This window comes from Belonocnema kinseyi, chromosome 5, assembly GCF_010883055.1.
Source record: "Belonocnema kinseyi isolate 2016_QV_RU_SX_M_011 chromosome 5, B_treatae_v1, whole genome shotgun sequence".
Taxonomy (NCBI): Eukaryota; Metazoa; Arthropoda; class Insecta; order Hymenoptera; family Cynipidae; genus Belonocnema; species Belonocnema kinseyi.
In genome coordinates, this window is record NC_046661.1 from 82017507 (window position 1) to 82044213 (window position 26707).

At 27.3% G+C, this 26707-nt stretch overlaps 1 protein-coding gene across 1 annotated transcript in view; it reads left to right on the forward strand.

Annotated features, from left to right (window-relative positions):
- Nucleotides 1-26707, forward strand: part of LOC117173744 (eukaryotic translation initiation factor 5B) — a 481426-nt gene that overhangs the window by 233280 nt on the left and 221439 nt on the right. The window contains exon 11 of the mRNA XM_033362384.1: nt 7609-7685. Coding sequence (XP_033218275.1) covers nt 7609-7685 — 77 coding nt within the window. The remainder of the gene's footprint in view (nt 1-7608; nt 7686-26707) is intronic.

Here is a 26707-nt window from a genome sequence, read left to right on the forward strand (position 1 = left end):
AGATTATATATCAAATATCAAAAATTTCGAGCTAGAAAGTCTCCTTAGCTCATTTGCGTCGCTTGCGGAGGAACATTGGCTATCCGGAGTTCCAGCCCCGACGAAGTATCTTTTTTTTAAAGCTTTTTTCTCATTACTTTAATTGCACTTTGGAATAATAATATTTTTAGAACCTTTTGAAGGGGTGCTAAAGTATAGTTTAAAGAATTTTAATTTTGTTTTTCAATTTTTGTATAGGGCATTTCGAGATTGTTTTCTATTTTGGCTCACAGTGTAGATTGGAGTAATAGTAATTCATATTGTTAGTGTCGGTGCGCGAGTACGTAGACCCATTGCGTTCATTCCATTCTATTTCGTTCATTCCTGACTGAGGCTCAACTCGACCCGGTCCACTTCCGGTCCTGCTTCCGCCTCCTGTTTTGCTATATGCTGTGTCGACGTTACTCGAGCCACGTTTCAGATATATGCACCGCATTACAAACCGCGTATTTCCTACGTAGCTATTATGCATATTATTATCATATCATAAAGCGAGATTGCCATTGCCTTGAATGAATTCACAATCCAATCGATGTGTGCATAATTGCAGGGAAATTTCAATTTTAACTTGAACCATTCAAATCTTGATTTGGGCCCGTTCAAAAACTACGTGACACTTAGGGGCCGTTAAAAAATATACGTAACTGACGGGGACTGTTAAAAAATGACGTCACGTTAAAAAAACTACGTCAAACTTAGGGGCCCTTCAAAAATTACGTCACCCTTAGAGGCTGTTCAAAAAATATGGCACTCTTATAGGGGCGTTCAGAAGTTACGTCACGTTTAAAAATTACGTCACACTTAGGGGCCATTCTAAAATATACTGCGCTCAAGGGTCCTTCAAAAACTACGTTACACTTAAGGGCTACTCGAAAACTACGCCGCACTTAGGGGCTGCTCAAAAACTACATCTCACTTATAGTGGCACCCTTAGAGGCTGTTCAAAAAATATGGCACTCTTATAGGGGCGTTCAGAAGTTACGTCACGTTTAAAAATTACGTCACACTTAGGGGCCATTCTAAAATTATACTGCGCTCAAGGGTCCTTCAAAAACTACGTTACACTTAAGGGCTACTCGAAAACTACGCCGCACTTAGGGGCTGTACAAAAACTAGGCCACAATTAGGGGTCATTCAATAACCACATCACACTTAAGGGTCCTTCGAAAACTACATTGCACTTAAGGGCTGCTCAAAAACTACGTCACAGTTAAGGTCTGTTCAAAAACTACGTCACACTTAAAGTGGCCATTCAAAAACAGTCATACTTATAGAGGCCGTTTCAAAAGTACGTCACACTTAAAGAACCGTTCAAAAACTACGTCACACGTAGGGGCCGCTCATAATTAAGTTGCACTGAGGGGCTTTTCAAAAACTACGTGACAGCCATTCAAAAACATCGTCACGTTAAAAAACTACGCCCTATTTAGGGGCTGTCCAAAAAATACGTCAAACTTATAGTGGTCATTGAAAAACAGAGTAACATTTATAGAGGCCGTTCAAAAATTATGTAAAACTTATAGATGCGATTCAAAAATTGCCTCACACTAAGGGGTCCTTCAAAAACTTAATCACACTCAGGGACCGTTCAAAAACTACGTCACCCTTAGAGGCTGTTCAAAAACTGCGTCAAACTTAAATCCTTTAAAAAACTAAGTCACACTTAGGGTCCGTACAAAAACTACGGCTATTCAAAAACTGCCTCACACTAAGGGGCCCTTTAAAAACTAAATCACACTTGGGGGTTGTTAAAAAAAATACTTAACACTTAGGGGTCCTTAAAAAAATACGTCACCCTTAGGGGCTGTTCAAAAAATACATCACACTTAAGTGACGTTTAAATACTAGTTCAAACTTATAGGGACCATTCAAAAAGTATGCCACACTTAAGGGTCCTTTAAAAACTACGTCACACTTAGGGGCTGTTAAGAAAATACGTATAACTTATCCCGCCCCCCTCTCACGTAGCGCTATTTCCTATGGTAAGCGTGTGTAAGTTTAACATTGGCGTAAAATTCGAGGTGGCCCACCCCCCACTCCTAAAGACGTTATGTATTTTTTAAGTGGCTTCTTAGACCGTAGGTCACGAGTAGGTTCGTCAGAAAATTCAGAGGAACATTTTTTCTCTCGAATTTGTATGCATATTGCCCCCAAATTTGTTTGGATCCACAGAAAAATAAATTCGGTTATTATTAATTCAAGTTAACAAACATCACTGTTTAAACAGCTTATTATTTTTAATTATATTCTCTTTGAACAATGTTTGCAAGTTGCAGATTTTTCTGAAATTTTTAACTTTCTGTTCAGTGTTCATTTAAAATGATGTAATAATTAATCGTATTAAACAAACATAATCGTGAACATAATCATCTCCTATATTAATGCTAGATATTTGTGTTAATTATAATCATTATTTTTTGTAAAAAATTAATCTTCTTTGCTGAAAAATCATTTGTTTGGTTGAATGTTGAGCTTGTTTCTTAAAAATTCTTTTTTTTTTAAGATACATAATTTTAGTTTAAACTTGAACTCTTTTGTATAAATTTAATTAATTTGGCCAAAAATTGATTTTCTTGGTTGAATATTAATTTTCTTATCCAAAAAATGTTACTGTTCGTTGGTTGAATATTAATCGCTTGGGGTGGAAAATTCAACTATTATATTTTTCATTGAAAGTTATTTTTTTAAAAAATTAAACTACTTGGTAGTTTAACTGTTTTCTTGAGAATTCATTCTTTCTTAGTTGAAAATTAATTTTTTTAATTCTAACATATACCTATTTCATTATTGGTTGAAAATAGATTGGTTTTAGTGTAAAATACAACAGTTGGGTTGAACATTTATATGTGTATTTTTTTGTAAATTCGTATTTTTTCAAAGGAATTTAATCTTCTTGGTTGAAAACTGAATTACTTTGTTAAAACTTGAACTATTTTATTGAAACATTTTTTTTATGTTGAAAATCCATTTTTAACTGAAAATGTTGCTTTTCCATTTTTCGTGAAAAATGTATCGTTTTTATACGAGAATTCAACTATTTAGTTGAAAATGCACTTTTTTGTCGGAAATTCGTGTTTTCAGATTAAGAAACCGTTTTGTATAAATTTTGAATCAATTTTTTTTTAAAATCCTTTTTGTTATCCTTATCGGCTCCGGACAGGGTGTCGGTTACGTATCCGTTATGCTCAGGGACACGCTCACCTTATCGCCGCTATTCGAGTAGAGCTCAAGTGATGCAAAAACTAAAACCATAAATTAACCCAAAGAATCCAAAACTGTTAAAAAATTATACAAAATTACAAGAAAGAGTTAATTACCTAACTAAAATAATACGATTTTCAATACAATTATCTAAACAGTATTTATAATTTTTTTCGAATCTGATTCCTGATAAAGAATGTCGCTCTCGAATTGAAGTAAGAAACAAAAACTCTGAATCCAGTGAGGATCGAGCCCCGATCGACCGATCAGCAGTACGCGTTAGACCCACGAAGCCAAATATACTTTTTAACTGAAAGCTTCTTTAATTTTAATATAATCTACTTCTGGCCTTTTTTGTCCCTTTTAATTTTTTTTTTAATATTATTTGTATCTAAAGTGATAGAGACGAGATGAAAATATATATATTATTAGATTTTGAGTAAAGTCAGTTGAAAAATTTGATTAAGTGATAACTACGTCCCTGGAGCTACATCCGCTAGTCATCGCCTATCATTGCACTCACCACAGGAACTCGACACCTTCTGGGATTGATAAGCAAAATGCTCTGGATATTCTGCCAGAGCTCTTTATCAATCCAAGTTTGAGAAACTGGAGCCCTTGATAAGAGCAACTCGAACAAAAAATCGAGTTGATGTAAAAAAAAGTTGGACACTTATAAACACTATTCTTTTTTTATTTGAATTTTAAAATCCCTTTTTTCCAGATTCGACTGTATTTTTGATTAAAATTTTTTTGTTAAGTTTAATATTATATTTTTGGTGCAGATTTGACCTCCTTTGGTTAAAAATTAGATTATTTCGTTTTTTATATTATTTTTTATTATTTTGGGGAAAATTAAACTATTCTGTTAAAGTGATCTTTTTTGGTGGAAAATTCAAATATTTTGTTGCACGTTCGCCTTTATAGATAAAAAAATTTGCCCTTTTGGGTTAAAACATTTTTTCTGTTTGAAGATTTAACTATTTTGTAGAAAATTCGTATTCTTATGTTGAATTCCACTGTTTTTTTATTGAAGATAAAAAATTTTTTGGTTCACAAATGAACTGTTATATTTTCCGTTGAAAACGCATTTTTATTGTTCAAAGTTCAAATACTTTGGATGAATTCGAACCACTTTCTGAAATAAAAATTAAAAATCTATCATTTTTTTGTGGCCCGTATTCGATTTAAAATTGAAATGGGTGAGAGGAGATGCAGGGATGTTCGGTGTTCACTCAGGCGTGACGAAACATAGAGAAACCGCTAAGAGAGACAAAACAATTGAAATATTCATCATCTTACTTAAAAATTCATTTCTTTTGATAAAAAAATTCACTATTTTGTTGATAATTCATTTATTTTATTGACAATCATTTTTTTTGTAGAAAGTTAATATTTTTAATTAAAAAATCAACTTTTTGTTTGAAAATTCAACTCTTTGCTTGATTGTTGAACTATTTTCTTAAAAATCCATTTTATTGGTTAAAGATTCATAATTGTAGTTGAGAATTATCTCTTTGGTTTACATTTGAACCATTTTGCTAAAAACTCGTTTTTTTGTATAGGATTAATATTCTTTGCTGAATATTTGACTATTCAATTTTTGACATAAAATTAATCTTTTTTAGTTGAAAATTCAAGTACTCCACAAGTATTCCACTTTTGATTTAAAATTGATGCTTTTTAGTTCAAAATTCATTTTTTTTAGTAGAAAGTTAATGTTCTTGTTAAAAATCAAGCTACTTTTAAAAAAATTAATTTTATTGGATGAAGAGCCTTAATTTCAGTTGAATATTTACTTGTTTGGTGATAAAATAAATTGATCATTTTGTTGGAAATTCATTTTTTTTTCTTTGAAAATATTTCTTTCTAACTGAAAAGTTAATTATTCAATTTTTGGATGAAATTGATATTTTTCAGTGGAAATTTTACGTATTTTGTTGAAAATTCGTCCGTCTTGTTGGTGGAAATTTAATCTTTTTGTTTAAAAATGTATCGTTTTTATTAAAAATTTAACTATAATTGGTTGAAAATGCAACTATCGGATGAAAATAAATTACAATTATTTTGAAAATTTGTTATTTTGGTTGAAAATTCATCTTGAGAAATAAATATGTAATTATTTCACTTTTGGTTGAAAACTGATCTGTTTAAATTGAACATTCATCTTTTTGATAATTCAACTATAATTGGTTGACGATTAAAAAACTTCGTTAAAACGTATTTCTTTTTGTTGAAGATTCATCATTTCAAATGAAGATTCATGTTTTTGACTAAAAATTAATCTAACAAAAAATTTAATTATTCCACTCTTGGTTAAAAATTAAGATTTTTTAGTTAAAAATTTAACTACTTAACCTAAAAAAAAATTTTAATATTCAACATTATTAGTTGAAAAAATTAATTTAAAAAAAAAATAATTTTTGGATGAATTTTTAACCATATTTAAATTCGCAACCAAAAGGATGAATTTTCCGGAAAAAGATTAATTTTTTACCGGTAAAACGTTAATTTTCAGCAAAATACATAAATTTTCAACAGAATTTTGGTTTTCAATCCCAAAACGATGATTGATCTAGAAAAAGATTAAATTTTCAATCCAAAATTATGTTGTTTTTTTTTTAGTAAAAAAATTAATTTACTACCCAAAAGTTAAATTTTCAAGAAAATAGTTTCATTTTCTGCCAAAGTAGTTTCACTTTAAACCAACTATTTGATAATTTATAACAAAAATGATTTCTCAATGAAATATATATTGGTTCATATTAAAAAAATTTTTAATTTCTAATAAAAAATAGTTCAATTTAACGAGATAAAAAAACGAATTTTCAACTGAAAAGTATTTTTTTATCCAAGAAATTAATTTTCTGCAACAAAAATAATAATGATCAACAAAATATATAAATTTTCAACCAGAAAGATAATTTTTTTTCTAAGACGATTGCTTTTCTAAAAACGAAAACAAAAAATCCATAAATTACATGAATTTGAAACTAAAGAAAAATATATATATTTTAAACCAAAAGTGGGGTAGTGACTCATATTAATATTATTTTATAATAATAAAAAAATTAATTTTTAATAAAATAGTTACATTTTCGAATAAATGGATAAATCTTTAAGCGAAATAAGAATTTTTGAATAAAGTATTTCAACTTTCTAGCAAAGAGAGAAATTTTTTAATGAAACGAACAATCTTTTAAAAATGTATTTTTAAGAAAAAAGTTGAACATTTAGTCAAAGAGTTGAATCTTTTACCAAAAAGTTCCCTTTTTAAGCAACAAAATGAATTTTCTGCTGCAACAAAAAATTATCAACAAATTATATGGATTTTCAACCGAAAAGTGGATTTTTGAACCAAGGAAGTTAATTTTCTACAAATAAAAAAAAATTATCAACAAAATACTTGGATTTTCAAATAATTACTAAAAATATAACAGTTCAATTTTCAGTTAAAAATATTAATTTCGAACCAAAAACCAAAGTAATTCTCAACAAAAAGTTGATTTTAAAACTTATATATAAATGTTATAGTTATATCTTAAATCAAAACAATTAATTTTTATCCAAAAATAAAACAATTTCTCAACAAAATAGTTAAAGTTGCAAACAAAGAGATGAATTATCAACCGATAAATTTGTAACCAAAAATAGAATTTCAGACTTTTCCATCAAAAAAGTAACTAATAACCAAGAATATTTCAATTTTCTTATTTGATTCCATTAATTCAGTTCAAATTTAGATGAAAAAACGAGAGGAAGTGCTTGAAATCGTGAAACTAAAGATGTGCGAAATTGGTTTGTTATCAAAACTTTTTGTTTACAGTCTGTATTTATAAAAGCACAATTTTCATAAATTTTAGAAAATGAATTATTCATCTCATAAAGTGTGAAACTGTCTCAAATAAAAATAAAATTCCTGATTTGAGTTATGTTTTGTCAGTAAGTAAAATGATCTGCTGGCATTGATAGAATTTTACCTAAAAACCCAGCTTTGTGTGATTTTTGTATTGTTTTTTTGTTTTATTTGTCTTATTCAAATTTGAAAATTTTGCATTTTGGGACCGAAATACTTTGTTCCAAGCAAAGTAGCGAATCAACAACATAACAAGCTGAGCATCCAGGATGTCACGTTACATTCACAATGCGTGTTCCTGGACTATAACCCACGCATACAGATTTCCTTAAATTTTCTTTGATACCCCTTCCAACTCTTTCAAACCTCGAATTCGAACACCCTCTGCTTTCTCTTATTATATTTTCATAACGAGTCGCCCATTCCCGAATGTTCAAACTGAATTATGATGTTGTTTCAGACTATTTATGGCATGTTTTCTAAATATATTTTTGTTCTTCTTCCTGTTTTAGTACGCTGGAATTCGTATCGGTCCAGTTGTCAAAAAGGACGTGATGAAGGCGTCCATCATGTTGGAGCACGATAGCCAGTAAGTAAAATTAATTTTCATTTTAAAATCATTTTTAAATTAACAGCATTTTTTGACATTGATGAACACTCAGAGCAATTTTCTCTTGTGACAAAAGGATGCTTCTTGATACAAACTTTACCTAATCTTGCAGCCAAATAATTCTGTTGGTGTAAAAAAGATATTCAAGTATTTGAAAAAAAAAAACAGGCAAGAGAACGATGCTTTTGTGTCAAGACAACTTTGATTAAAGGAAAATCCTCTTCCTTTTGACATCATCCAGACAATTTTACGAAGAGAAAAAATTGTCGTTCAATAGTAAAAGTTTGAAGTATAAGATAGTTCCACCAGATCTGCTATCTTTTTGAAATATTAGGCTTCAATTTATTTTTATGTTTAACCGAAACATTCAAGATGTTAAACTCGTACAGGAAAACACGCCAGGCTTGTGGAAAAATGATGATTACTGATAATTTGATTACAAGGACAGTGAAACCCTTCTATTGTGTCGCTTTTAGGGCTGCCGGCGGGGCGTCAATTCTCGGAAATGCTATAGAAGGGAGCGCTTTTGAAGGGTCTTTCTGTAATAATAATGATGCTATAAGTTGTTCACAGAAAAAAATAGTGTTCTTATTAGAACAAATTTTTGGGAACAAGGAAGCTGCAACCAAAAAGAACCTCTCTTTCTGACAAGGAAACCAAAATAATAAATGGCTTCTAAAGGAACCCAAAGCGTGGATTAAAACCGTTCTAATCGAATTTTTCTATCACTTCTCCCTTGACTTTTTTCGAAGACTTTACAAGTTAATGATGCATATTTTACTTTATAATTTGGCATAAATAATATTGTAATGGGAAAAATGTAATCAAGAAACTAAGCGACTACAAGGAATTTCAAAACGATTTGAAATATTTCGATGGATTTCAACGATTTAAACGGGTATAAAAAGAATTTGAAAAACTTGAGGTTATTTTTAAACTCCAAAATGTTTTAATCGATTTTAATAAATTAAAGGGATTTTAAAGGATTTCAACGATTAATGGTATTTAAAAAAAATTCCGAGGAATATTAAACAGATTTTAAGGGATATCAAAAGATTTCAAAGAATTGAAAATATTTAAGGGTGTTTTAAAACTTCAAGATTTTTCAATCGATTTCAAATTAATTTTTTTGAAGATTCCAAGGAATCGTATAAAGAATAAAACGATTTTAAGAGATATACAATTTTTTAAAAGAATTTGAAATATTTCAGGGTATAGTAAATATCCAAGATTTTTCAATCGATTTCAATCATTTAAAGGCATTTAAATGAATTTAGAAGATTTTATTGTATTTCTAAAGATTTCAAGGAATTTCAAAACGATTTGAAATCTTTCGAGGAATGTCAAAAGTTTTGAAAGAATTTGAAATATTTGGGGGCATTTTAAAAGACTCTAAGCATTTTAATAGATTTCAATAAATTGAAGGATTTAAAAGAATTTGAAAGATTTCAACGGATATATAAAAAGAATTGAACAGATTGAAATACTTAAGGCTATTTTTAAATTCCAAGATTTTTCAATCGATTTAAGCAAATGAAGAGGGTTTTAAAGGATTTCGAAGATTTTCTGGTATTTTTAAAGATCCTGAGGAATTTTAAAGAGATTTCAGAGAAATTGAAATATTTAAGAGTATTTTAAAACTCCAAAATTTTTCAATTGATTTCAAATTATAGGCATTTTGAAGGATTTCAAAGATTTTATGGTATTTGTAAAGATTCCGAAGAACCTTAAAGAGAATACAAGATTTGAAGGGATATCATAAGATTTTGAAGACTTTTAAATATTTAAGGGTATTTTAAAAGTTCAATATTTATCAATAGACTTCCATAATTTGGAGGTATTTTAAAGTACACGAAACTCTCGCTTTCAGTCAAGTGTCGGGGGTTTCCTTCAAATGGCCTTGGACTGATTTCGGGGGGGGGGGGGGCAGAAACGTAAACAGTGAGGGCGTCTGACTACTTTCCAATTTGTGTGTGTGTATGTGTGTGTGTGATGTTGCAACCGCTCTCGCCTTACTTCCCTGAGAAATTGCGTGAGCCAGCAGTTCTAGGAAGACTGAGAACGGGGTGACTGAAAGAGAAAGTTTGGTGTATTTAGAAGATTTTATTTTTTTTCTTAAGATTCGAAGAAATTTCAAAATGCAATTAAATACTTCGAGGAATATCGAAATATTTGAAAGAATTTCACATTTTTAGGGCTGTTTAAAAGACTCCAAAGATTTTAATAGATTTCAATAAATTGAATGATTTTAAATGATTTCAACGCATTTCTGGTATTTTTAGAGATTCCGAAGAATTTTAAACAGACTTCTAAGATTGCAAAGGATATAAGAAAAATTTCAAAGAATTTGAAATATTTGAGGTTATTATAAATCTCAAAGATTTTTCAATCGATTTCAATAAATGAAAGGGATTTTAAAGGATTTCAGAGATCTTATGTGACTTTTAACGATCCTGCGGAATTTTAAAGAGATTTCAAGGGATATCTAAAGATTTCAAAGAATTTGAAATATGTAAGGGTATTTTAAAGCTCCAAGATTTCTTAATCAATTTAAAATTATAGGCAGTTTGAAGGATTTTAAAGTTTTCAAAGGGTATACAAAGATTTAAAAGAATTTGAAATATTTGAGGATATTTTAAAACTCCAAGATTTTTCAATCGATTTCACTAACTTGAAGATATTTTAAAGGATTTCAAAGCTTATGGGATATCAAAAGATTTCGAAGAATTTGCAATATTTAAGGGTGTTTTAAAATTTCAAGGTTTTGCATGTTTTACTTTATAATTCAGATTAAATTATATTGCACCGGAAAAAATTTAATAAAGATACTAAGATTATAGACATTCTTGAAAGGAAGATAGTACACATGAAATCTGATAGTCTTTAAGGTAAGGTTGCGCGATATTATTTGAAATCATGTAATATATAATTGCAATATTATGTTAATATTAAATTTGTGAAAGAAGTTAGGTTCTTCTATTATCAAATTTAATTTGTTATAAAAAAAATGAAAATCGTTTGTCAATATTTATCTGTATGATTATACATAGTATTTGTTGATTTTGTATCATCCCGCGCTTTATAACACATGCGCAGTTGAAAACGGCACCCGCCAATAGCCATCTACCAGTTATCAAAGAACCAAAGAAGAACCGTTGAAGAGAGTTCCTTTAGAGCCTACGTTATAAAGGATGACAATTTTCACTTGAGCCGCCATTATTGAACCCCCAGTTCTTTCTGTGTTTTGATAGAGTAGACTGGTTGACGCAATTGCTGCTTCTTTTTCAAAAACTTCTTTGAAGTTAGAGCACTTTCCATTGCATATTTTTAATACACACAGAAACTAACCTTTGCCATCTAGATGGCTTCAGTATAATGAAGAATGTTTTGGAATCAGACCAATTCCTTCATCAAGCCTTTAGCATAACGAAGCATAAAATAAAGTCCAGGAAGCTTGATGTAAAATTTTCGTAAAACTTTAACTTGACAGTTTATGTAGATAGGCGTTATAATATAGGAAACTAATAAAAACATGGTTTGAGTGCTCACAGGTTAAGAGAAAACCTAATGTGTGTGATCTTAAGGTTATGGAAAGCAGTTGAAATATGCACTTCTATAAACTAGGAAAATAGCGTCATAAGTAGTAATTAATTAGGCTGATGTTAATTAAAGCTGACCGGGTAAGAATTTAATCAGAAGATGTAAGATTTTGTTGGTATGCTGGTCCATTTAGATAAACCATCTCTGTGTTCCTAAATTCTTTATATAACTATAAATCTATTGTTTCTGAAATGTCCTTTTCTTAATAAACTCTTATTTTTTAGATGCTAATAATTAACAAGTAAATACCTCTAATCTTTGTTTTTTAAATTTGAACATTCATTCTCACGTTGCAATAACGGAACTGATTAATACTTTTCTGAAATTTTAAATGCTTTGACAAGTAGTTTGTTCAGTATGTTGGAAAAATTTTATTGTTTTTGCAACCGAGTATGAATCCCAGACAATTTTGCACATCTTCCAAACAGCAATCTCTTGGACGATGACAATTTCTCTATTTCCAATCTTTTGAAAGGACACATTCGTATAGTTGGTTTGTTCCGCTGTCGTATCTTCTTCCAACCGTGTGGTATGATTAGCTAATGATAATTGATGCTGACCAGGTAAGAATTTAATCAGACGATGTTGGATTTTATTGGCATACTGGTCCATTCAGATAAACCATCTGTGTGTTACTAAATTCTTTATATAACTATAAATCTATTGTTTTTAAAATGTTCTTTTCTCAATAAACTCTTATTTTTAGATGCTAATAGTTAACAAGCAAATATTTCTAATCTTTGTGTTTAAATTTGAACACTCATTATCATATTGCCAGAGCGGGATTGATTAATGCTTTTCTTAAATTTGAAATGCTTTGACAAAGTAGTTTGTCAAATGTGGTGGAAAGATTTTATTGTTTCTGCAACTTAGTATGAATCTTAGAAGATTTTGCAGTTCTTCCAAACTCCATTCCCGTGGACGATAACAATTTATTTTCAAACCTTTGAAAGGACATATTTGTATAGGTGGTTTGTTCCGCTGTCGTATCTTCTTCCAAACGTGTAGTATGATTAACTAATGATAATTGATGCTGACCAGATAAGAATTTAATCAGAAGATGTTGGATTTTTTGGTATACTGGTCAATTTAGATAAACCACCTGTGTGTTCTTAAATTCTTCATATAACTATAAATCTATTGTTTCTAAAGTGTTCTTTTCTCAATAAACTCTTATTTTTAGATGCTAATAATTAACAAGAAAATATCTCTAATCTTTGTTTTTTAAATTTGAACATTCATTCTCACGTTGCAATAACGGAACTGATTAATACTTTTCTGAAATTTTAAATGCTTTGACAAGTAATTTGTTCAGTATGGTGGAAGGATTTTATTGTTTTTGCAACCTAGTATGAATCCCAGACAATTTTGCACATCTTCCAAACTCTTGGACGATGACAATTTCTCTATTTCCAATATTTTGAAAGGACACATTTGTATAGTTGGTTTGTTCCGCTATCGTATCTTCTTCCAACCGTGTGGTATGATTAGCTAATGATAATTGATGCTGACCAGGTAAGAATTTAATCAGACGATATTGGATTTTATTGGCATACTGGTCCATTCAGATAAACCATCTGTGTGTTCCTAAATTCTTCATATAACTATAAATTGTTTTTTGTTTCTGCAATGTAGTAGTTCTCAGGCGATTTTTTAGCTCTTTCAAAGACTTATTTAATTTATTTCATTCTCTTTGGACGTTGACAATTTCTCTACAAAGACCCATCTGTACAGTTGGTTTGTTCTACTGTTGTATCTTGTTCAACCGTGCGGTATTATTAGCTGATGAATAATTGATGCTGACAGATTAAGAATTTAATCATAGAATTGTGTTGGTATACTGGACCGAGTTCCACTGAATAATAAATATACCAGTCCATTTATGAACCAGTACACCAATCAAAACCAACATCTTCTAATTTAATTAGTTCAGAACCGGTCAAACTAATAAAAATTTAAGTAACGTCGGAAGACGAAGTGTTGAACTTTTCCCTACATGTGAAGACTGGTTCTTTAATTTTTATTTTTTCTACCGGTTCTTAACTAATTACTACTTATGGTGTTGTTTTCCTACTTTCTATACATTTCAACCGTTTACCACAAACTTAAAGTTTTATAAACATTTTTTCTTTATCGTTTTGCACCCAAGACCATGTTTTTATTATCTTCGTCTATTATAACTACTATCCACGTAAACTGTCAACTTGATGTTTTATGACAATTTCGCACAAAGTTTCGTGATCTTTCTTTAATTATTCATAATGTTGAAAGCTATCTGCTGAGGGAATGGGTCCAATTTCGAAACTTCATCCCCATAAGTTTTAATAAAATCATCTGGACGACGCACAGCGTTGCCAAAAATTACTTTTTGTTCACAAAAGTCTGGCAACCCAATTTTCAACAGATTTTTACTTTCTTTTTTTTTGTTATTGACCGTAAGGCTTTTGAGTATATCAATTCGGTGCGGAAATATTGATTTGGCTAAACGAAAGTTTTTTATTATCAACAAAATAAACAATATTTTTATCCTAAATTTTCAGATACACCTTTTTTACGATCTGCGAATTGATTAAATAAGACCGAAAGTCAATGTACTTAATATCTATTAATAGTTTTCAGTAGGTTCGAGTAAAAAAAATTGTTTTTAATGTTTTAAACAAATTAATGAAAAAAAGCTATTCTTTGTGATTCATAATGATTAGTTCTTTGAAATTCAAAGTTTTTATATAGAATATGAGATAAATTATGCCTGATTGTGATTATTTAGAAATATTTGATGTTTGTCAATCTTTTAAACAATTTTCATAAACAAATACACAGGTTTTGTATGTCACAATGAACAGGCCCCATTTTTTTGCAGAATTGACCTAAAATTTTTCAGTCTAATGAACTAAAACATTTTTAGTTGATTTTGCAAAGAAAAAGAAGCCTATTCCTATAAAAATGGTCAAAAATTGCATCTATGTACGAAAATTGTTTAAAAAATTAATATTTTTATCAATTTGAACAAAATTACTGTTTGGGGTCAGGAACGAAACATTATTAGTGGGTTCCGTAAAAAATGTGGCCCTATTCGAGGAATAATGTTAAAAATGTGAATTGAAACCATATCGTTTCGGGTAGAAAATCTCTTGTTTTGGTTTCAAAATTGAACTATTCCATTTTTTATTGAAAATTGATCATCTTTATTCATAAATTAACTTTTTTGTTAAAAAGTCATTTTTCGGGTTATGGTCAATTTAACTTTTTTTTATAGAAAATTCTTTTTTTTTGGCTTGATAATTCAACTATTGGGTAGAAAATTGAACTATTTGGTTAAAAAAGAAACCTTTCTTGAAAATTTAATCATTCATTTTTGGATTAAAAATTCATTGTTTATGTTTTGGTTGTAAATTATGATTTTTTTTCAATTTGAAGCTTAAATTTTCACTTTTCAGTTGCAATTTTATATTTTTTAGTTGAAAATTTAACAGTTCGTCTTATTCGGTAGAAAATTAAACTTTTTAGTAAAAAAAATCATGATTTTGGTTGAAAATTCCGCTATTTGTTTGAAACATAATCTTATTTGTTGAAAACTAAACCATTTTGTTAAAAAGTAATTTCTTTGTTTAAGATTCATCATTTTAGTTGCAAATTCATCACCTTTATCGAAAACTGAACTGGTTTTTTTTTAAATAGTTGTTTTTGGTTAAAAGCTTATTTTTTCAACCAAAAATCTAACTATTTTAGTTTAAAATTCGTCCTTTTGGTTGAATTAGATTTTTTTATGTAGAATTAAAATCTTTTTTAGTTTGAAATATCAACTATTACATGCTTCGTTAAGAATTCATCTAATTCAGTTTATTTATAGAAAATTCACTAATTCTGTTTAAAAATGATTTTTTGTTTAAATTTTAGATTTATTTTTTAGATCAAACTTCAGCGCTTTAGGAGAAAATTTAACTATTTTGTTTAAAACATGTTCATTTCTTGGTTAAAAACTTATTTTCCAGTTAAAAATTTAAATATTCCAGTTAAATATTCATCATTTTAGTTGCAAATTAGTTCTTTTTTTATTAACAAATATTTTTTAAACTGTTTGTTTGAGAATTCATGCATTTTGTTAAAAATTAGTTTTTTGTGGAAAATTAATTTTCTTGCCCAAAAATTTATATTTTTGTTTAAAAATTGAACTAATTTGGTCAAATCTTTAATTGGCTTTGTTGAGAATTAATTTTTTTATTGAAAATTAATTTTTTAACTGAAAGATAAACTATTTAATTTCTCATTGTAAGTGTATCTTTTTTACTTAAAAATTATTCTATTTCCTTAAAAATTAATATATTTTCTTGAAAAATGGTCTTCTTAGTTCATTTTTTTAAATTTAACTAGTTGGTTGAAAGTCAAACTACTTTTAAAAAATGAAAATTATTTCCCTGAACTGAAACTTGAACGATTCCATTTTTATTGTAAATCGGTCTTTTTCCGTTGTAAATTCATGTATTTTGTGAGAAAAACTTGTGTTTTTGATAGAAAATTATGCTTCTTGTTAGATGGTTGATGTTTGTATTGGAAATTATAAGATATTTTGAAAATTATTATTGTTCCTTGAAAATTAATTTTTTGGATAAAATTTGTGTTCCTTCTGAAATAATTTTTTAACTGTAAATTGAACTATTAACTTTTTAATAAAAGTTTATATTTTGTAGTTAAAAATCCAACTGTTTTTTTTTTTTTTTTTTTGAAAATTCGTGTATATCGCTGAAAGTTCATCATTTTGGTATGAAATAATTCATCTTAGTTAAAAATTCATGTTTTTGGTTGAAACTTAATCTACTTTGTTGAAAATTAAACAATTTTGTTGAAAATTCGTTTTGATGCTTGAATTAAAATGTTTTTTATTTTTTGAATGTCGACTATTACAATTTTTGTTTAAAAATCATATAATTTAGCAATCAAATAATTTCTTTGTACAAAATTCAATGATCTTGTTAATAAGTAACTTTTTGGTTTACGACTCATAATTTTAGTGAAAAGTTGATATATGTATTTGGATCCAAAATGAACTATTTTGATGAAAAATAGTTGTTATTGGCCAAAGAAATTTTTTTTACTGAATACTTAACTATTTCAGTCGAAGATTTATCATTTTAGTTGCAAATTTATCTCTTTGACTGTAAATTTAACTATGTGGTTGAAAATTCATCTTTTTCGACGGAAAATTAATCTTCTTAGTTGATAATCTATTTTTAAATTTAAAATTAGATTGAAAAATTGAAATCCTAATTTCAATACCTAGTAATCTTATCTAATCGGGAGTAATCTTAGGTAATCCAGAAAAATTATCTATATGAATGCAATCCAGCGTAATCCAGCATAATTCACCTCTGCTGGACCACCTGGGAGATATAAATACACCGTAAAAAAAACTTCCTCGATAGAATTGTTTATCTCTCTGACTTTGGGATTTCCTATTCCAAAGGGCGGAAATCGAATAAAGTAGAAAAGGATTAGTTTCTTCTTTTCGTTTTTTTGAGAGTGGATCTCTCACGAAGGAAAGGACGATCTTAGAATCGAGTTCCGGTGGCTGATTCGATGCGAATCCCCGGTTTCGGAGGACAAAAGCCTTTCGCTTTGTCCCTTTTTTATTTCCCCCCCTTTTCACCCTTCCCCATTTCCTTTCTACTTCGGGCTCCACGAATTCGTCGATCCGTGAAGCAATATCCGTCCTGCTGTCTCAGTTTTAATCGACCGATAGAGCAAATCATCCCCAAAAGGAGGTACTTCCTCCGAAGCTTTCTGGAGAGTCTGAGTCCACTGACTCGTGACCCACAAAAGAAAAATTTCGATTCTTTTCGTGGTCCAGAGTCTAAGAGATCCATTTTTTTAATCCTACAAAAAGTGATGGGCAAGTTGATTTTTAAAAGAACTAGCATCATGAATAGGGTGGTCCAAAAAACTTACAATGAAAATAATTATTATAATTAATATAACATTAAGCCATATCCCTTTCGGGGCAAGCGTGATTGGTCTAGAATTCCCGTGCAAGGCTTCAATTTACTCTGCCATAACAACCTTATCGTCTACAAGCGCTAACCCACGTACTAATGTCCCAAGATCCACACTCTCGTCAAAAAGGGTCATTCTTAGACACTTGTCTAACCAACCAAGATATACGTACTTATCAATTTATTCTATTGTCTTTTCGTTAAGGACACTGTTGCATATTATTTTTTCACCCTTTTCTTGAAGCACCATCATTCTTATTGACGTTAATTTTGAGGTGAATGTTCTTCATTCTTGTATTCAGTTTGTTCAACTTTCTTTTCACATCTTCCATTAACTCTGCCATAATAACAACATCATTTGCAAGCGCTAACCCACGTACAACTGTCCCGAGAATCACAACTTCTTCGTCGAAAAGGGCCATTCTCATCTTTTAGGACAATGTTGCATATCCTTTTGTGATCCTTTTCTCGCAACACCAAAATTTTTATTTGCATTAATTTTGAGGTCCATATTCTTCATGTTTGTATTCCGTTTGCTCATTATTCTTAGCAGATCATCGATTGACTCTGCCATAATAACCTTATCATCTGCGAACGCTAACCCACGTACCTTCACTGTCCCGAGATCCACTCCTTCTTTGTCGAAAAGGGCCATTCTTAGACACTTGTCCATAAATATAATAAACAGCCATGATGACACAACGTTCTAGAGATTTCAAAATATCTCAAAGATTTTAAAAGATTTCAGAGGATTTTCAACATTTCACAAAGATTTTACGTATCTCAAAGATTTCACAAATAATTCAAAACATTTCAAAGATTTGAAACGATTTAAGAATTTTTAGAAGATTTCATAAAATTTTTTAATATTTTAATGATTTCAAATTGATACAAAAGATTTGAGAAAGATTGTACCAATATTTCAAATATTTTATACAAATTTCAAAAGAATACAAGAATTTCAATTATTTCAAAACCTTTCCAAAAGTTTTAATGATTTTAAAGTTGTTTAGAATATTGCAAAATATTTAACAAAGATTTTTAATATTTTCATGATTTCAAACGAATGCAACCGATATTAGAAAGATTTTACGAATATTTTAAATAATTCATGAGGATTTTAAAAGATTTAAAGAATTTCAAAGATTTCAACATGGTACAGTACAACAGATTTCAGGGATTTAAAAAAATTTCAAATTTTTGTAGAAGATTTCAAATTGTTTAAATATTTTAATGATTTCAAATTAATAGAAATGATTTCAGAAATATTTCACTGATATTTTTAAAATTTCACTAAAATCTAAAAAAATGTGAAAAGAATTTCAAAGATTTTAAAAACCAGAAACACCAGATTTCAAAGATTTCTAACGATTTCAATACTTTTTAGAAGATTTCAAAAGATTTTACAGAGATATAAAATAATTTAATGATTTTAAATTAATACAAAAGACTTTCAAAAGATTTCTCAAAGATTTCAAAGATTTCATAAAGATGTTATAAAGATTTTAAAACAACATTTTAAAGATTTTAAAGATTTCAAAACGTTTTGGAACATTTTAAAAGATTTCACAAAAATTTCAAATACTTTAATGATTGCAAGTTAATACAAAAGATTTTAGAAAGATTTTGCAATTATTTGAAAGATTTCTAAAAATTACAAAAAGATTTTGAAATAATACAAGAATTTCTAAGATTTTAAAAAGGGTGCAGTACACCAGGTTTCAAACGATTTCAAAACTCTTTAGAAGATTTAAGATAGGTATAAAATATTTTAATGATTTCAAAATTAATGCAAAAGATTTCTCAAATATTTCAGAGGCTTCTAAAGAATTTTATAAAAATTTCAGAGGAACCTAAGATACCAAATTTTTTTAAAACATCAACAAATTTCAAATATTTCAATGATTACAGATTAATGCAAGATACCAGAAAGATTTCGCTAATATTTAAAAGACTTCATTAAAATTGCTAAAAATTTATATAAGAATTTCTTATATAATATAAGAATTTCAAAAATTTCAAAAAAGTTGCACCAGACCGGATTTCCAAGATTTTAAACAATTTCAAAATTTTTTAGGTTCAAATGTTTTTGTGAACTTCAAAATGTTTATTTAAGATATAAAAATATGTTTAATATTTTAATGATTTCAAAAAGATTTTGCTAATATTTCAAACATTTTATTAAAATATCTAAAAATTTCAAAAGAATAGAAGAATTTCAAAGATTATAAAAAGGTTGCAGTGCAACAGATTTCCAAGATTTTAAATAACTTCCAATTTCTTAGATTTCAAAAGATTTCATAAAGATATAAGATATTTTAATGATTTAAAATTAATACAAAAGCTTTCAAAAATATTTTACAAATGTTTCAAATATTTTAAACGATTTTCACATTTTTTATCAGATTGCAAAAGTTTTTATAGAGGTATAAATTATTTTAGTGATTTAAAATAATAAAAAAGATTTCAGAAAGATTTCACAAAGATTTCATAAAAAATTCAAAAGAATACAAGAATTTTAAAGATTTCAAAACCTTTCCAAAAGTTTTAATGATTTTAAAGTTGTTTAGAATATTGCAAAATATTTAACAAAGATTTTTAATATTTCTATGATTTCAAACGAATGCAAACGATTTCAGAAAGATTTTACGAATATTTTAAAGAATTCATGAGAATCTTAAAATATTTAAAGAATTTCAAAGATTTCAACATGGTACAGTACAACAGATTTCAGGGATTAAAAAAAATTTCAAATTTTTTTAGAAGAGTTCAAAATTGTTTAAATATTTTAATGATTTCAAATTAATACAAATGATTTCAGAAATATTTCACTGATATTTTAAAAATTTCACTAAAATTCCAAAAAATGTGAAAGGAATTTCAAAGATTTCAAAAACCAGAAACACCAGATTTCAAAGATTTCTAACGATTTCAATACTTTTTAGCAAATTTCAAAAAATTTCAGATATTTTTAACGATTTCAAAATTTTTTAGAATATTTCAGAGTTTTAAGTTTTTTTTAATGATTTCAAATTAATACAAACAAATTCTAAAAAATTTCGCAAAGATTTAAAAGATTTCATAAAAATTTTATTAAGATTTTAAAGGCTTCAAGAAAAGTGTAGTACAAGCTTTAAAATATTTTAAACGATTTCAAAAATTTTCACAATAGTTTAGAACATAAAAATTTTTTTAATGATTTCAAATTTATACAAAAGAATTTAGAAAGATTTTGCAAATATTTCATAGATTTCATTAAATTTTCATAAAGATTTCAGAGGAACACAAGAAATTCAAAGATTTCAAGAAGGGTGCAATATAAGATTATTTTTTTTTACAGTATTTCAAAAGATTTCAAATATTTTAATGATTCCAAATTCCTACAAAACAATTTAGAAAGATTTCGAAAATATGTAATAGACTTCATTAAATTTTCCTTAAAAATTTCAATAGAATAGAAGAAGTAAACCAGATTTCAGAGATATCAAACGATTTCAATCATTTTAGAAGATTTCAAAATATTTCACAGACGTATAAAATATTCCAACCAATAAAAATTATGACAAAAGATTTCAGAAAGATTTTGAACACATTTCAAAGAATTATAACGATTTCAAAATTGTTTAGAATTAAAAAAAAAAAATTACAGAGAATTTTAATACTGCGATTGTTTTATAGGAATACAAAAGATTTTAGAAAGATTTTACAAAGATTTTAAAGAATTAATAAGGATTTATAAAGATTTCAAATATTTGAAACGATTTCCAATTTTTTTAGAAAATTTCACAGAAATATAAAATATTGTTATGACTTCAAATTTAATGCAAAAATTTTCAGAAAATTTTGCAAATATTTCAAATATTTCTTAAAAATTTCAAACAGATTTCAAAATACTACAATAATTTCTAAGATTTCAAAAATGGCGCAGTACATCATATTTCAAAGATTTCAAAACATTTCAAAGAGTCGAAAGGATTTCAAAACTGCTTAGAAGATTTAACAAATATTTTTAACAGTTTAATGTCTTTAAATTAATACAAAAGATTTTAGAAGGATTTCATAAAAATTTAAAATAGATTTCAAAAAAATACAAAAATTTCAAAGGTTTCAAAACATTTTAAAGATTTGAAACGAGTTTCCAATATTTTTATTAGATTTTGAATTATGTCACAAAGATTTGAAACTACTCAATTATTTTAGTATAATAAAAAAGATTTCAGAATTATTTCCCAAATATTTTAAAGAATCTATAAGGATTTCAACAGATTTCAAGAATTTCTAAGATTTCAAACGATTCCATAATTTTTTTGAGAATTTCTAAAGATTTCACAAGGGTTTGAAATATTTCAATGATTTGAAATTAATACAAGGGATTTCAGAAAGATTTCATAAATATTCCAAATATTTTATACAAATTTCTTACAAATTTCAAAAGAATACAAGAATTTGAAAGATTTCAGAACCTTTCAAAGATTTTAAACGATTTCAAAGTTGTTTAGAATATTTCATAATATTTGACAAAGATTTTTAATACTTCTATGACTTCAAAAGAATGCAACAGATTTCAGACAGATTTTGCCAATATTTTAAAGAATTCATAAGGATTTCAAAAGATTTCAAGAATTTCAAAATATTGTGCAGTGTAAGAGATTTCAAAGATTTCAGAAAACAGTTCCAAGATTTTAATTGATTTCAAAAGGTTTCAACAAATTTGATATAATTAAAAAAGATTTCAATGATTTGAAATGAACACAAAAAACTTCACAAAGAATGAAGAAAAATTTCACACAAGTGTTTCAAGTACTTCAAAAATTTGAACGAATTTACAAAAATTTCAAAATATTTCCAGGATTTCAAATACTTTATAAAGATTTTTAAATGTTTCCAAATATTTTACAAATACAACTTAAGTTTGCAAAAAATTAAGAATTTGTTTATTTGTGTTTCAGCTTTTTTATAAATTATCGGCCAATAAAAAATGAAATGGCTCATTTTTTACATGTACATATAGCAAACGGTTATTTCATTATTTGATGTATATCAATTTTGTAACTCAATAGTTAATTTTTTATAATTTGATGATTTTTAATTTAATTAATTAATTCATTTATTAAATTTTTAAATATTTTCTGTCAAAAATTTGTAATGATGTAATTTTTGTATTTCTATTTTTAATTTTGGTCCACCATTGGGCAAATCGATTGAAGATTTTCCAATTTTGAATTTAGAAAATTTTTTTTGTAAAAAAAGTGTTTTTTCCCATTTTTTTGGCAAGTAAGAAAAAAATCTTTTTAGTGGAATATATTATTTCAAATAATGGCGAAAAATGCGATCTGATTTATTTGTACCTAAAATATACAAAAAAAATATTTTTTGTTTTTTATTTTTTTATTTTCTTTTCAATAAACCAAATAAACGCCTACATATTTTTAAGTTACAAACAAATTTTTTTCTATTTTTTACGGATACTGAAACAAGAGCCATTTTTACATAAGATCCGTAAAAATCCGTTTAAACAGGATCCGTAAAAAATAGGATAACTTTTTGAAAATCATTTTAGTTGAAAATTCATCTTTTTATTTGAAAACTAAATATCAGGTTGAATATTCAACAATTTGGTTAAAAATATAACTATTTTCAGCGATTAAATTTTTCATTGGGAATGCAGTTTTTTAACTGTTATCTAAAAAATGCAATTATTTCGTTAAAAAATTAATTATTTTATGAAACATTAAGATTGCATTACCTAAAAATAATGCAACTCTATCAAATGCAACAATTTTTATAAAAAAATGGTCATATTATACAAAATTGAACTCACTTTGATTATATCTACAGCAAAAGTTTCTTGGAAAGAATTTTTCTTAATAAATAAAGGTACCTAGAAGAATGTATTTTCTTGTCGTGAGAAAGCTGGAAATCTCCTGGATTTTTTTTTAAATTGAATTTTTTTCTTTAATTTTTGTGTAGAAACCTGATAAACCCTGATTTTTGTCTGAGCGTAGATCCTTTTTTTTAATCCTGCAAATGATTTTAAACTGTTGTATATTTTCTAGTTTTTATAATCTGATGAAATCCAATAATACTTCCGGCTTATTTTTCTTTGGGACCACTTTCCATCTTTGTAAGGACACCTGTCAAACTAAAATCCCAATTCGAAAGGAAAGGATTTAAACTCGTGACACCTGCAATCTCAGAAGGTTGTGTACATGCGACGTTTTTACTCAAACCGAGGACCAATCAGTCGAGCCCCTCGGTGGTTTTGGAAATACTTTTTTTGTTCGTAATCCTCTTTCCCACAAAATGAGGGGACCTGAGACGAAATTAAGGCCTTTTTTACTTTTTGAGGTGTAGTTTTTCTAGGTCCCTCGATAAAGTCTCTAAATTGGAAACATCCTGAACTTTTTATTTTTTCGGGGGATTTTAAATTGGGTAAGGGAATCAGTAGCAAATTAAGAAAGCGTTTACAGAAAAAAATTTGGGGTCTCCAATTTTTAATTCATTCAAGATTGGTATTTTTTAGTTTCAAATTATATATAATAATCTACGATTCATTTATTCGGTCCGCATTAAAGCTTCTGTCAGGCTCCTTCCCTTCCTTCCCTCCTTAATTTTCTAAGAAAACAAACAAAATACAGAAATGTTTAACCAAATATTTAAATTTTCAACCAAGGAGATTAATTTTCTACCAAAAATACTTTTTTGGAATCAATTGATTAACAATAAATTGAGCAGTTTAATTTTCATCAAGGAGAATTAATTTTCAATTCAAAAAAGACGAATTTTTTTTAAAATAAAATTTTCAACCAAATAGTTAAATTTTCAATTACAAAAAATTATAATTTTGAACCAAAAAAAGAAAGAATTATCAAGAATAATTTTTAACAAAAAATATAATAGTTGATATTCCAACAAAATAATATTTTTATTTAAAATGAAAAACGTTTGAATTTATCATAGTCGAATTTTCAATAAAAAATGTTGTGGTTCAATTTTCTTTTAATAGGGTTCATTTTCAATAAAAAATACGAATTTTCAAAAAAAAATTCAAGTTTTCAGTTAAAAAATTAAATTTAACAAAACAAAAAAAAAACAAGTTTTTAAAAAACCAATTCAGCTTTCAGCTAAGAAGCTGAATTTTAAATAAAAAAGATATCTTAGCAAAAACGATTTTTCAAACAAAAAATTTCACTCAAAAAAATTTAGAATCCTTATCTAAGACTGATTAATTGTCGGCCAAAAAGTTACACTTTTAACATAAAAAATGATTTTCTACCAAAAAAAAATGTTCAACAAAATACACACATTTTCAACCAAATAGTTAAATTTTCTAACAAGTTTTTGAATTTCAAATCGAAAAAGAATAATTTTCAAACTAAAAGAGAATAATTTAAACCCAAACATTGAGTAGTTGAATTTTCATTTGAAAGAATTAATTTTTAATAATGAAATTTTTTTCTACAGAGCAGTTTAATTTTGTACCAAATTACTTAATTTTTAGATAAAAATTCTTCTCTTTGGTTACACATTTATTGTTGACTAAAAACTTAATCATTCAATTTTTAGTTAAAAAATATATGACCTTGTTTAGTTGAAAATTCATATTTTTTGGTAGAAATTAATCTTTTTGGTTCAAAATTTAATTACTCTAATTAAAGATTCATCATTTTAGTGGAAAATTTATTTTTCTGGTTTAAAATTGTTTCAAGTCAAAATTCGTCATATTTTGAAATTCTTTTGTTAAAATATAATTTTGTTTGTTTGAAGACTCATAATTTTATTTGAAAATTCATTTGATTTTGAAAATGTTACTACTTTGTTGAAAATCATTTTTTCAACTAGAAACTGAACTTTTCCAGTAGAAAATTCAACTATTTTTCTGAAAATACCATTTTTTCGGTTGATAAATAGATTTTAATAGAAAAATCCAACTATTCTATTTTGGGTTCGAGTTTTATCTTTTTTTTTTTTTGGATAAAAATGTAACTATCTGGTTGAAAATTAATCTTTTTGCTAGGTATAAAATTCAACAATTCCAGTTGAATATTCATAATTTTAGTTGAGAATTTATCACTTTGGTTGAAAGTCAATTTTTTCAACTGAAAATTTTACTGTTCCATTTTTGGCAGAAAATTGACCTTTTCGAGTCAAAAATTTAACCATTTGGATGTAAATTTGCTTTTTTAAATTGAAAATTCATTTATTTCGTTAACAATTCACGTATTTAATAATTTAAATGTTAATTTTGTTTTATCTACATGTCTAAATGAATATTATTAAAATATTGTTTAATCTTAAGATTCACGTATTTAGTCAAAAAATCGACTTTTTTGGTAGAAAATGATATTTTTCTTTTGAAAGTTAATCTCATATAGTTTCATATTGGTTTCTTAAAAAACTTAATTATGGCAGTTTTGGTTGACAATTGATCTTTTTTGGTTAAAAGTTCAACTATTTCAGTTGAAGATTCATCATTTTAGTTGAAAATTCATCAATTAAGATGAAAATAATATTGTTTTTACTAGATAAGTAACTATTTCATTTTCCGTTTAAAATTCATTTTTTTCTAGTTAAAAATTTAACTATTTAGATCAAAATTTGTCTCATTTGATTCAAAATTCAACTATTTTGTTAAAATCCATGTATTTTGTTGAAAATTGTATTTTTTGGCAGAAAATTCAACTTTTTATTTCAAAATTAATCTCATTATATAAAAACTCATCTTTTTATTAAAAATTCGATTTTCTAAATTAATTATTCATAATTTTAGTGGGAAATTCATCTGTTTGGTGTCAAGTTCCATTATTCCAGTTGAAGATTCATAATTATATTTGAAAATTCATTTATTTTTTTATGTTTTGCTCTGTTGTGTTAAAGGTCTGTTATTTTTAGTTGACCGGGCAAATTAAAAAACTTGACCGGAAAAAAACCGAGAAATGACCGGGAATTTGAAATCGTCCGCCGAATCGTGACTTTGAAGATTTCTGGTATATACAAAAAATCAACTTGATTGAGTGTCAGTATTTTCTTGGTTACTGACAAAATAAACCTCCCTCTATTAGGAAGCAAATTTATTTCATGTCTGTGAGGAAGCAAAGTGTTCATAAAGTGAGCGAAAATAAATCTGTCCACAGTGAATACACCCATCCTACTTCTTTCTTTATTAATGCCTCCCCTAAGGGTTTGCACGATCTCAATACAAATTACTTTGAGGAAACATTTTCTTAATTTTCTTACTTATTTTTTTAATTTCTTCTCAACTTTTCTCCTTCTCACACATTCGATGAGGTAGCGTCAATCTTCAAAACCAAAAACCAAGCTTCTTTTATCATTTTCCTTACCCAAAACTTATCTTGAACTATCTTACATCACTCACCGCACAGCCTTTTCCATGTACTTGTAAGATGTGATACA